The sequence below is a fragment of the Chinchilla lanigera genome, unplaced genomic scaffold, assembly GCF_000276665.1.
Source record: "Chinchilla lanigera isolate Chin_1 unplaced genomic scaffold, ChiLan1.0 scaffold00033, whole genome shotgun sequence".
NCBI classification, from domain to species: Eukaryota; Metazoa; Chordata; class Mammalia; order Rodentia; family Chinchillidae; genus Chinchilla; species Chinchilla lanigera.
In genome coordinates this window covers 23,212,133-23,225,392 of record NW_004955434.1, presented here as the reverse complement: position 1 = coordinate 23,225,392, position 13,260 = coordinate 23,212,133, and the positions used below count along the sequence as shown (strand labels likewise).

Below are 13,260 nucleotides of genomic sequence, written 5' to 3'. Positions count from 1 at the left end.
CCTGGTACTGCTACATCCTTTCATAAACAAATATTGATTTTGTCCTTTTAAATTTTTTTTTTAAAAATGGGGATTCCCAGCACAGTAAAGACTCCTCAGGAAGATTTACAAAATTTAGAGAATACAGAAAATGAAAATTAGATATAAAGTTGGCTAGTTGGAACCAAAGACAACATTAAATTATTTCAGTTTACTGCCATAACATCCTTTATGGGATGAAACTTAAGCGTATAGGGCCTTGGGTTCCCTCTCCGGTGGGTATCCTTTTGGTTCTGCCTATCATGGAGCATGTTTTGCAAAAGATAGCCCCAGATGTCTCCATGACCATGGTAAGAACACCTGCTTCCTGGGGCAGCAGAGTCATTGCCAGAACTTCTCTAGGATAACAGAAAGGGGACAGAAAGACAAGTTGCAAGCAGCAAGCAATGGTTTGGATCCTGAATGTCGCTCCCAATACCCATGTGTTACAGGGTTGGTCCTCAGAGTTGCACTCCGGGGAGTAGGTGAAACCATGAGAGCTGGGGCCCAGTGGGAGGTCTTTGTGTCACTGAGATTTGTCTCAAAGGGAACAGCAGGCCCTAGCCCTTTTCTCTTTCTCTCTTTGGCCATAAGGTGAGCAGCTTTACTCAGTGATATATTCCTTCCACAGTGTGACTGCATTAACAGGTTCAAAGCAATGGGGTCCACTGATCATGACGAAAAGCTCCAAACCTGTGAGCCAAAGTAAAGTTTTCCTCTTTGCAGGTTATTACATGAGGCATCCGTTGTACAAATGGAAGGTTAACTAACACACAACAATGTATTCCTTTTAATATAACTTCTAAGTATTTATAATATTAAGGGTACTATAAACGTCTCCTCTAGGTTGTACCTCTTGAAGCACTGCATTCTGAACAGATATTGACTGGTAAGCAACATTTCTGATATAACCCATCAGTTCCAGTAGCCACTCCATTCTCTTCAGCACACCTAAAATGAAAAGGGTATTTTCTTACTAGATCATAATTTTGCTTTGAAATGTAAAACAGATCAGTAATAACTATTTTAACTGAGGCAAAACACATGGTGAAGATTTCATTAAACAGTTTTAAGTTCTCTTGCAATGTCTGAGACTTATGATTGCCTGTGAGAGAGTTGAGATCTTTCATATCGGGTAACAATATTTTGGTCTTTACTCCCAAATAGGAGAGGGATAAAGTGATGGAAGAAAGGGGAAGGGGATGAAAAAAAGAATTAAGATGTGTTATGCACATTTACCAACTCCCTACAAGGAATGTAAATGTTATGTACTGCAAACATGTACTAATAAAAAATTAATTTAAAAAGTGAATCTATTCTTTATGCTTCTCTGCTCAGTAGTGCTGTTATATTTATTGGAGTGTCTTCTCAACATTACACACACTAGGAGAAATATGACATACAAACGAACCAGTAAGGTTGAATTTGCGTAATTAGTTGTTCAAATGTTCCAAATTTATGCCAAAATTACAGAGAAAACCTATCCCAAAGATATACAAAAAAGAAAAACCAGTCATTGTAGTGTAACTGGAAAACAAACATCAGCAGAAATATTGATTTTGTCCTTTTCATTTTTTTTTTAAAAAATGGGGAGTCCCAGCAAAGTAAAGACTCCTCAGGAAGATTTACAAAATTTAGAGAATACAGAAAATGAAAATTAGATATAAAGTTAGCTAGTTGGAACCAAACACAACACTAAATTATTTCAGTTTATTGCCAAGTATCTTCAATTAATTTGGAAACACCTGATAGATTTATTTCTTCCTGGAAAATATCTTATGAGTTTAAAATAAAAAAATTCAGTTTTTCATTGCAGGTTCATTTTTTAGTGGGGAGGCACGAATACAGATATAAGGAAACTGTCTTAATTGCCAAAGATAAGAATAAATAAAAATTTCTTATGTAGTCTTATAGAATATTACCGTCACGTTTGTCAGTTTTCCCTCAAAACCATAAAGACATAAGAGATAGACAGGAAAATAGGTTCATAAACGTAAGTAACTTGCTGAAAATCACAAAGGCTTCTCAGCCACATCTGACCCACTTAAGCCTGATGCCATTAAGAATCTGAATGCAGTGTTGAGAAGTCAGCACATGACCCAAAAGATCCAAGGAGCTAAGGGACAGCTCTGTTTCCACATGATTATTACAGTACAATGTCCAAAATGGCCCAAAACTTGTACAATAGGACTCACTGGCAGAGCTTCAGTCTTGAGAACGGAGGTAGCTTGTCTAGACTGGTATTTTCACTTTTGGGAAGCTCTCCTACAATAGTGATAGCACACCTTTTACAGCTTTCAATGATAATGAGCAGCCTGCTGTGGCATGTGTGCTGTAGGCTCGCCACCACTGTCCTGTAGCATAACTATTCAATTTGGTTGTTTCATTTTGACTATTTATTAAATGACAATCCAAATGCAATTTCCATTAACTCATCAGGCAGAATTAATCTATATCTTATGTGTTTGGGAAACAGAGTTAAATAGGCAGACATGACATTTGTTTCCATTCTTGAGGATCTAGAGGGACAAATACAATATAAAAACCCTCAAGAGTTCATTGCCACATCCAAAAAGTAGGTGCTGTGAGCTATAACTGCTCATTTTCATCTAAGTCCTCTTCACTTGGGGTAAGAAGGACTAAATTGTACTGAGAAGCACTAAACTCTGAAGTTGAGAAAACAGAAGACAGCAATCAGCTGTTTGTGCCCCTGATGCTGGCCCAGGCTGGCCTCACCTGTGTTTGCGTGGCTCACGACCCGTGCTTGGTACAGACTGAGCATAACCATCCAGGCCAGGGTCTCCCTCTCACTGTGCTGCACGGCGACACTGAGCAAGTCAGTCAGGCTCATGAGGGGGACTCGTCCTTGGGAGACTAAGTACAGCTTGACCAAGGCAGCCTTTTCCACATTGCTCTATAAAAAAGCAAGTCATTGAGTCACTATTAAATTAACTAAAGTGGTTATATAACCTCAGGGCAAGGGCAACACAGAAAGAGTGAATCTGATGTTATCATTCCAAAGGTAAGAACTGTTCATTTCCTGCAGCATGTGACCTTATCTGCCTGTGTGGAAAATTAAAATGCACATACAATAAAGAGTTGTCATGTCACCTGTTTCTCCATAAAAAACACGAATGTGTTTTGAAGTTAACAGATAATATTTAGAAAGCATACACAAATAACAGTAAGAAGACAGCTAGCAAGTATAGTACTTATCCTATGCGAAACACCATTCTAAGCACTTAACATATATTAATCCAACAGTTCTCAAAATATTGTACACACATCTCTAGGGATCCCAAGACCATTTAAAAGGTTCTGTGGAGTCAAAACTATTTTTATAATCACACCATACTATACTAGTGTTCACTGTATTTTTCATAAGCGTTTGTAATTTTTTTAAAAAAGCCAGTTCTACTTAACATATCCTTGTAAACAATAAAACCTTATTAGTTTCATTAAATCTTGGCCCTTGAGTATACATCTTTTTAATATTTTATGAGACAAACTGGGAAATAGGCAAAAGGAATTTCTGCTGTATAGGCAAGGACCAAGGTTGTCCCAAGGAAAAACACCTGTAAGATCGAGTTGTGAGCTAAAACAGAACTCATCTAATGAAACACCGTTTACTCGAAAGGATGATGGAGAAACCATGCTTATTCAAATTAGGTATTTAGGAAGTGAGTTTGCTGCTTCAAGGAAAATATCCCACAGTATTTGCTGTCAATGATAAAATTTGAGCTTTCTAGCAAAAATTAGATTTCCAGAAAATCTGTATCTGCTACGATGAAGTTCTTAATATGAAAAAGGTTTTTCTGATAAGATTGGTAGAGATATTAGCAAATATGATGTTTTGATACTGTATAATCAACACTTAGAAGATCTTCAAAGCCTAGTGATCCAACATTTTCCAAATGACCAGTGTATGGTATAAAATCATGCATGGGTAAAGACTTGAAGTGTAAGACAGACCAAATGGATTTTAATGTAACACAGTATATGAATTTTATTGACATGGTTTTGGATTCCATATTGAAAATAACCTTTAAGAAATTATTAACATGCTCTTCCTCTCCCCAACTACACATCTGTGTGACGTTGAAATTTCTTCACATACTTCACCAAAACCATAGCACACCAAATCGAATGAAGAAGCTGCCATGAGAATCCAGCTGTCTTCTGAACCAGACATTAAAGAGATTTGCAAAAATGTTGAACAATGGTTCTTTTCTACTTTGTGCACACAGTTTTTGAAAATATTTTTTCTCATTTGTGTTAAAATATAATGGAGCTAATATTCTGAAGTAAATATTTAAATATTTTCCTAGTTTTAATTTCTTGTTTGTTTGTTTGTTTGTTTTGTTTTGTTTTTCTCTGGTACCAGGAACTGAACTCATGACCTTGCGCTTGCCAGGCGGGCGCTTTTGCCGCTGAGCTAAATCCCCAGCCCCTTTCCTAGTTTTAATTTCTAATGAGGCCAATATTAGCATACATATACGTAAGTAAAAGCTCTTCAGAATCTCCACTATTTTTTTTCCCACTATTTTTTAAAAAACTAAAGTGTTCCTGAGATCAAACATTTGAGATCTGTCCTATTAACCATTTAGTTCACACACTAATCCTCTGCAGTAGAGTACGATCACCCCTTTACAGATGAAGAAACCAAAGCACAGAGGTTAAGTAACTTAGCAAGGACTATATAGCTATTGCAGATAGTAACAGCTGGAATTTAGAGGGTTTGTATGCTTCAGCACTACCTTCTTTTTCTTTCTCTGCTTTCCAGAAACAGAAATAGAAAACTCTGGCCTCAGCGGAGCGGACTAATTCTTTTGGGGACATCAGAAAGCAGTACGTTACAATGACAATGTTCTGAACAGCACCTTAGCAACCCAAGCAACATAGCAACCTTCAGCTCTAGGTACCAAGAGGTAAACCATAGGCATTATCTCCTACTATATTACATGAATGTAATAATAGGTTATACATTATTTAGTTACATGAATTATTATAATAAATAATTACTAAGTCCTTGAGCTATTTCATGTACTTAACAAGCATTAAGTCATTTAATTCTCAAAAACAAAACAAAACACTAAGCAGTGTGTGCTATTATTTCCCTTTTATAGATGAGAAAGCTAAGGCAGAGAGGGGTTATGAAGCTTAACTAAGTTCACATGCTAATAAAATACCGAACTAAATTTCATATCTGAGTAGTGAGACTGCAAGCCATCTCTTAGCACTTCCCTGTACTGCTACTCTTTGTTTAAAACACACTGCAGGAAATCTCCAAAATACTGATATTCCAATACTTTGAACACTGGCTCTCAACTTTAGCACATACCAGCCTCACCTGGAAAGACTGTTAAAGCAGACTCCTAGGTGCCACCTCTAGAGTTTCCGGTTCAGTTAGCCTAGAGTGGGATTGGACAATGCACATTTCTAAACAGTTACCAGTCAGCACTGATGCCACTGATCTGGGGTCTACACTTTGAAGGCTACTGCTATATAATACAGAAATTTAAGGCTCTAGCTGATGAGGCAAATCTGCCATAATCATAAATAACAAGATGCCCGCCAGCTGCTTGTGGGAGGTGAGGAGTAACAGTGTTAGGTGCATGCAGGGCTGCGCTCACGTTAGTATGCCAATTGGGATGCTGAAAACATGCACTGTTTACCTGCACTCAAATTGAACAGAACACTTTATATTTACACAACATGGCAACTTTATTTATGTGCTACGTTTTACTGATTTATCACTTGACTAGGCAAGGGGTACTTATAAATCACTCTGTGTTAGGACTGACAGCGCTCATTTCTCAACTACTCTTCTGCGTTTACAAAGAAGAGCAATGGGTACAAACATACAAATATGAGAGCAGAATTTCCGGAAATTAACCAGTAACAAATATGAAGCTAGGGCCAGGGATATAGCTCAGTAGCACAGCGTCTGCCTAGTAAGCCTGAGGTCCTGGGTTCGATGTCTGACACCAAAAAAAAGACGCTAAAGTAGCTTTAGTCAAAAAGACAGTATAATCACTTTTTCAATTGTTATATATATATATATAGAGAGAGAGAGAGAGAGAGAGAGAGAGAGAGATTTGTTATTACCTTAGTAATCTGGGAAACTCTGTTGGCATCATCATCTGTCATTTCTGAGAGGCATTTTGCCACAAAGATATACAGCTCTAAACAACTTCTCTGTTAAAAGAAAAATCCCAAGCATATCTATGTACAATATAAAACAAGAGTAAGTCTATTCTTAACATTCTGACAGATTATCATCACCGTGAACAGCCCATGATGAGATTTTAATTTTAACCAAACCTGAACAAATAGCCAATTTTCTTTAAGAACATCTTTCCTGTTGCTTTGGGCATTGGTTGGCCTGTACTCTTTCTCCTTATCAGAATTCTATCTCTCCAAGGGGATTTTTAACTTCTTTGTAAAAATTTGTTTCAAATATCTGTTATGGGGGTTAATATTAAGCTATTTTATATAACTATCATATTGAACAATATGCCTCAGGAGTCTCCAGTTGCAAAGTGTAAAGACCTCAGGGCTTGTGGATCTTTTACAGGGACCTCAGTAAAAAGGCCTAACAGCAAATTTCCCAGTGCAGCACTGGTTAGCCTGCTTCTAAGCATGCTCAAAATTTTGGTTCTAAATACTAAATCTCAACTTACATCTTGGAAGCAAACACACTCCTAGTGAAGTATGTGGTTATTTCTTGCTAGTCCCTCTCCCACCCCCACATTCTTAAAACACACATTTCCCACTTTGCCAAAAAGACCTTAAAAAAGTCCAAACGTAAACTGTCAGGAATGTAAACATTTTTGTTCCTACCCGAATCTTATTTGGCAGCAGGTCAAAAATCTTCCCAGTAGCTTCACAGAGCAGACTCCAGAGGTGGTAGGCAGGGCTGGGCAGTTTCATGGCCTGGCTCAGACCCTGTAAGGCACTTGGGCATAACTCAGGACTGTATAGTGGGGAATCTGCTGTAAAAACTGCCACCATTAAGTTTTCAACAAAACTCTGGATCTGTTCATCAGTAACATGTTTTATCCAGACAGGCACAGATACCAGGAGGTATTTCTTGATATTCAACTGGAAGTAAAACAGAAGAGGTCAGGTATAAACAGGTGCCTCCGGGTTTGCAGTGCTCAAAATTCTAGGTCAGTGATGGTGAACTTTTTAGAGACTGAGTGTCCAAACTGCAACCCAAAACCCACTTATTTCTTGCAAAGTACCAGCACTGCAATTAAACCTGAATGCTCCGCTGCTTCAGTGATGCTGGGGTAACTTGGCTTGCGTGGGGGCTGGGGATTTAGCTCAGCGGCACAGTGCCTGCCTGACAAGCACAAGGTCATGAGTTCGGTTCCCGGTACTGGAAAAAAAACAAAAAACAAAAACAAAAACAAAAAAACTTGGCTTGTGTGCTCACAGAGGGTTCCATGTGCCTGCTGTGGCCACCACTGCTCTATGTTATCACTGACCTTGTGGGCAGACTCAAGAGAAAAGGATCAGTTCCTCTACCCTCTCCCATTTTCCCATAGCTTCACAGCCCAAGAGTTCACCAACGTGAGTAATTTTGGCTGTTGCAGTGACTTCTGATCCAGGGCAGCTAGTGAGTATGGGATATCTGCCAGTCCCTCTGTGAAACTCTCAGTTTAAACCTAGGATCTTGTCAGAGGGGAGAATAAAACGCTCCTTCTAAAAGTACATGACAGTTGCTGTTCAGTTTTAAAAGGCCACATTCTCCAGCAAAACAGACTCCGAAGATGAAAGGCTCATTTGCTGGAAATCAATTAAACAGAGTGTCTGGTATTAGTAATTTGTTCTTCTAAGGAAACATAAGGAAGTAATAAGCAGAACAGGCATGCTGGAGCCACTGCTCAGAAAGAACCACTAGCTGAAGATGGGGAACTGACCAAGGGGTCTCAGAGTTCAAACAGCCAAAGAGGGGTATAGTTAGTCTCAGCTCTGCTATGTGACACAGACTTTAAAAGACTGTGCCTCAGAATGTCCTAGAAGTATGATGCTGAAGGACAGAAAGTCTAAAAGAAGTAGCCTAAAAAAACAAAATCAGTAACTTTCCAAAAAATTCCATGAAGTTGCCATAAATTTTCTAAAGAGCTCATTTTAAATATGCTATCTCAGATCATTTTATCAAAAAATAAATTTTAGAACAATCTGTTAACTAATAAAGGTAAAAGGAAAGATTCATAACCAAAGACAAATGCAGAGCTGTAGCAATTTGAAAAGGAAAGTTCACTAAAATCTAGAAAAATTTCCAAAGTTCAACAAAACAGGCTGTTCAAGGCATACCTGGTTCGAAAGAAAGCAAGAGTTAACAAAATGGGCTCTGGGGTCAGCTATATTTTGAACTCTTATTAGTTAGCTATGCAAACTTTGCCTGACTTCTAGGCAAAGTCTTAGTTTATCAACCTACAAAATGGAAATAATAAAATGCATTTCTCAGCCACATAAAATGAATTCATATTGTAGATTCTATAAAGAATTTCTTATATATATGGGATTTAAATTTATATCCACATTCTTTTTAAAAAGGCAATTTGTAGACAGAAGATCAGTGGTGGTCTGGGACTGGGGTTGGGAGTATAGATTGAAAACACATACAATGAAATGTACTAGAAGTGTTCTTAGAAATGATTGAAAACTTAAATGTACTAAAACATGTTGTAAGTTTATACTTACAATGGTTATTTTAGGGAATATAAAATTACAACTAAATAAAGTTATTTAAAAATTGACCTGCCAGAGTTGTAGAGATGAAATTTAAAGTCTTCAAGTACCCACTGAGTGTCAACAGGTACCAGATACATAGCAAGAACTCCGTAGATGGCAGGTGGCTGGAAGCCACTTGGAGTGACAAGGTGGGGTAATGAGAAGAGCAGACAGAAAGGGTGCAGACCTCAGTGACACGCACCTTCAATTTAAGAAGATGGAGAGCAGTAGAAGGGGCTAAAAAAAGCCATAAAAATCAATGAAGAGTAGGAACGGACTAAATATAAAGTCGGGAAAATAATAGGAGGGCTTTGCACTAGTTTTGAGAATTAAAGCCTCTCAGAACTGAAAGTCAGATTGTGGTGAGAATTTGAAGATGAATATTTAATTTGTAATCAGCTGGTAAACATTTGAAATTATGGAAGACAGCTGACCTAGCTTGAAATATACTCAAAATTACACATTTTACTACCTTCACATCTGTGCACGTTCTTACTCTGCTTTTCTGTCTACCCTCACCTATACCCGGACGGTGCTAATCCTCTCTTCTCTATTACAAATGCCAGGCTGGGTCACCTCCTTCTCAGTGCTGCATGCAAGCTGAACACTCTAGCAGAGATGTTTCACTCTGTCTACCTATACTGTCACACCTACTTCTCCTTGTGGTTCTGACTTAATTCTTAACCAAATCCTACCAAGCCTTCCAGGCTCACTTTAACTGCTACCTCTTCTGGGGAAGGTAAGGATAATATATGGATGAATCCAGTGCAGGTGAATTTGCCTGTCTTTTAAAACCTACTGAAATAACTATGTATACCATATAATCAAATACAGATTCAAATAACTTCACATCTTTCTGGCTGTATCATCTTGAGAAAGAAGCTTTAATACCTTTGGTCACATTACTTTTTTTTTTTTCTTTAAATAAACAATAGCTAATATATCAATGGTAATGGCAATAGTGAGATTCTGAATCACATCATTTTCCAATCTGCGGGCCAAAAATTCAGTTTTTGTAAAAATCTCTTTTGTCCACTCTTGACTTTGAGCAAATGCTCATTTCTTCCAACTTCATCCTCCATTTACTCAACCCCCTTAACTGTTACGTACGCTCAGACTGTAGACGAGTGGAGGCATCACCCACAAGCCCAGCAATGCTGCTGCGCTCTGAGATGACTGCGCCTGTGTCACCATGATTTCAAGGCATAGCTGCTGTATCTCTTCACCTGAAACAGAAGAAAGGAGAAGAATTCTGTAATGTAGCTTGTTCTCTGGCTCATTTGTAGACTTTAATGTCCATACCAAAGCATCTGCTTAGGTGACTTCTGCAAGTGATAGAACTTTAATAAAGCAAAAGGAAAGAGACCCCATTAGTGGTGAGGCATAGAATGTCTGTCTCCACTGATGTCATAGTCTCAAGTCTTGGAACTGGCAGTGGCCTTAACTAACCAAGGAAATTTCTGTTACAACACTAGAAGAAAAACTCAACCACTAATAAAAATGAGAAATGGGTAAGGAAAATATAAAAAAGTTCTAGCTAGAAGCCTGTTTTTCTGCTCCTTTCTAGTTCATGTTCAACATATAGAGAAATGTGTCTGTGTCTGGAATAGCTTACAGACATAGCCACCTCCTTTAGTGATCAGGTCTTTTCTGTAGTCTGATTCCCATTAGTAGACTTATTTTCCAATTACATTTTTTCTACCCTCTAGGGTGACATCGTATGTATAAGACATAGACAATTCAAACAAAAACATTTACTAAAAACATGTATAGTCAAAAAACATCTTAATTCTCCCTTTTTTTCAGTTTTTATTTTTACTACTACATATTTGCAGTACATAATGATTGCATTTCTTGTGGGGAGTTAGTACACATACACAACACATTGAATTCTTTTTTTATTCCCCTTTCCTTTCTTCTTTCCCTCTCCCTCCACCTCTTGCTCCCTTCCCATTTGAAGAAAATCTATCTCCTTACTTCCTATGATCTATTTTTTATTTTGCTTTTTATTTACATTTTGGGTTTCTCGTGTAAAAGAAACCAAGCATTACTTATCAGTTATATTATACCAGTCACTCTGTACATCATATGTAAGTACTCTATTATAAGTGAAATAGCAGCTATGGCAAATATACATACAGTTTATAACACTGTTTAAATTGCTCATTTGCCTCCCTTGCTCTGGAAATGGGGCAGAAGCAAGCATATGAAATTATATTTCATGTGGTAATTCTATTTGGTACAAGAGAGGTTGCAGTAGGGGAAGAAGAGGTGCTAAGGTGTGCATTCCCTTTGCCACTCACCACCAAGAATCTCTGGTGGGAAGAACAGTGCACCCCAATAATGTCCATATGTTAATCCCTGGAACCAACAAAGATTTACCTTACACATAAATGAACTTTACAGACGTGATTAGGGCTAAGGACCTTGAGACTGGGAGATTATCCTGGATAGTTTAAGTGGCCTCATTAGTCACAAGAGTCTTTAAACACAGGAAATCTTTCCTAGCTGCACAGAACCAAAGAGATGTCAGTGTGAGAAAGCCTCAGTCCTTCATGGCTTGTTTTGCACATGGAAAAAGGGGGCTACAAGTCAAAGGATGTGGGGAGCCACTAGAGGCTGGAAAAAGAAAGGAATGGATTTTCCCCTAGAGACCCTAAAAAGGATTATGTTCCACTAGTTCCTTGAATTTAGTTTGGTGAGAATCATGTTGGACTTCTGGCCTATGGAACTATAAGCTAACTTTATTTTGAGCCACTAAGTCTGTGGTAAGTTTTTTTAACAGCCATAAAAACTACTAGAACATTCTACCTAGTGCTTTGTTGAAAGCTATGGCTCTGGAGGTATAGTTTGATAACCACCAAGCAAGATGCACACCGCACTCAGGCATTGTTTTTGATGATTACATCTGGCTTGCGTCTTTAGATTTCTCCCCCTCTACTCTCGGTTGCTGGAACTCAAAGAGTGAGAGTAACCCAGCTGCCCCATCTAAGATGACAAGCCTCAGGATCCCACAAGTCTACCAGTCACTTTCTACTGCAACACACCATACATTTTTCTACCTCATCAAATTTTAAAGGAAAATTCAATGGCCTAAATACAGTGTCATTTACCAAAGTTTAGCCTCATAAGTGGTGAGAGGAGTGCAGCCCAGTTTGTAGGAGGATACTGGTAGCTTTCTCCAACAGTTGCTATGGGTTTCATCACTATTTTGAGAAGCGAAGGAGGCACGGCTTCAGGACCTGTAACAGATCGTAAAAACCAAATCAAAACAAGACAGACAACACCTTGCTATCATGAGAGTGGAAAATACCAACTTTCCCTTCATTAGGTTTTAAAGAATTTGATGTCACATCTTCAACTGTGTTCAGTCCTTTAATTCTATACTTTGAATCTCAATTCCATTTGCTGCAAAACCTTTCTCCCTTTGTTCTTTTTTTTTTTTTTGGTTTTTCTCCGGTACCGGGAACCGAACTCACGACCTTGAGCTTGCCAGGCAGGCACTTTGCCGCTGAGCTAAATCCCCGGCCCTTCTCCCTTTGTTCTTCTTTCTCATCTCTAATCTTTTTCTCTTATCTGCACAGAAATATTCCACATTTTTACCTACCAGTCTTTCCCATTCTCGTGGCTTTTTATCTAGGTTTTTCTTTAAAAAGAGCAACTTACTTGACATTACTCACTCACTGCTCACTGACTCTAAAGCCCTTCCAGCGCAGAGCACTGGTGGCTTAAGTGTGTTACCTTCCAAGGACTATGGATTACTCATAGCCTTTGTGACCTTAACTCATGCATTCTGTACCATATGATTCTTTACTTTTTTTGCTTCTTAGCCTGTGCCATGGTGACTGTTCTAGACAAAAGCACCAAGGGAATAACAGCTATTCCATGGGCTAGCCAGTTACCTATTACCATTAGCTAGTACCATTACTTTAATACCATACTCTCCTCTGGGGGGAAGAACAGCTTCTCAACTGAGACTTGAGTAGAATATAAAATGCAGTAAGTGTGGGAACTGCCATTAAAGGATGCAGAAAAATGAAGGTACAGTGAGGTCATGAACAGCACATAGAAATCTAGAAGAACATTAAGGAGAAGCAAATGCCACATCAGCAGAAGAGAAGTCAGTGTCAGTAGAAAGAGAGCCAGAGGGACGAAAGGGGAAGATATCAGTAGGGAAAGGAGAAGCAGAGGCAGGGTCACAAATAGAGCAGCAGAATCAGAAGAAATTTAAACAGGGAGGCACAGAGGTAGAGGCAGAGCAAACAGATACAGAAAAGAGAAGAACAGGAAAAGGAGGTGTGGAAGCAGAATTAGTAGAAACTGAATCATAAAATGGTGGAGAAGGGCAAAGCAGAAGTAAAAGCAAAGTGGGCAAAAGGACAAACTGCTGCAGAAGGGAGAAGATGGAAAAAGGAAACAGAGGCAGAATCAGTAAAAAGGGAACAGAAGCAGCAGATAGTGCAAGGGGGAAAGCAGGTCAGTAAAGGGAAACCAGCC

The 13,260-nt window shown here is 38.6% G+C and overlaps 1 protein-coding gene across 4 annotated transcripts in view; it reads right to left on the bottom strand.

The window, feature by feature from the left end:
* The window catches only part of Focad (focadhesin), a 279,220-nt gene that overhangs the window by 5,398 nt on the left and 260,562 nt on the right, over positions 1 to 13,260 (bottom strand). For 3 of the 4 annotated variants that reach the window (XM_005388739.1, XM_013516350.1, XM_005388741.2), the window contains 6 exons: positions 11,877 to 12,005; positions 9,874 to 9,989; positions 6,862 to 7,122; positions 6,127 to 6,216; positions 2,755 to 2,932; positions 872 to 969 (listed from right to left, as the gene is read on the bottom strand). In XM_005388739.1, coding sequence (XP_005388796.1) covers positions 872 to 969; positions 2,755 to 2,932; positions 6,127 to 6,216; positions 6,862 to 7,122; positions 9,874 to 9,989; positions 11,877 to 12,005 — 872 coding nt within the window. The remainder of the gene's footprint in view (positions 1 to 871; positions 970 to 2,754; positions 2,933 to 6,126; positions 6,217 to 6,861; positions 7,123 to 9,873; positions 9,990 to 11,876; positions 12,006 to 13,260) is intronic. The other variant, XM_005388740.1, reaches the window with a different exon arrangement.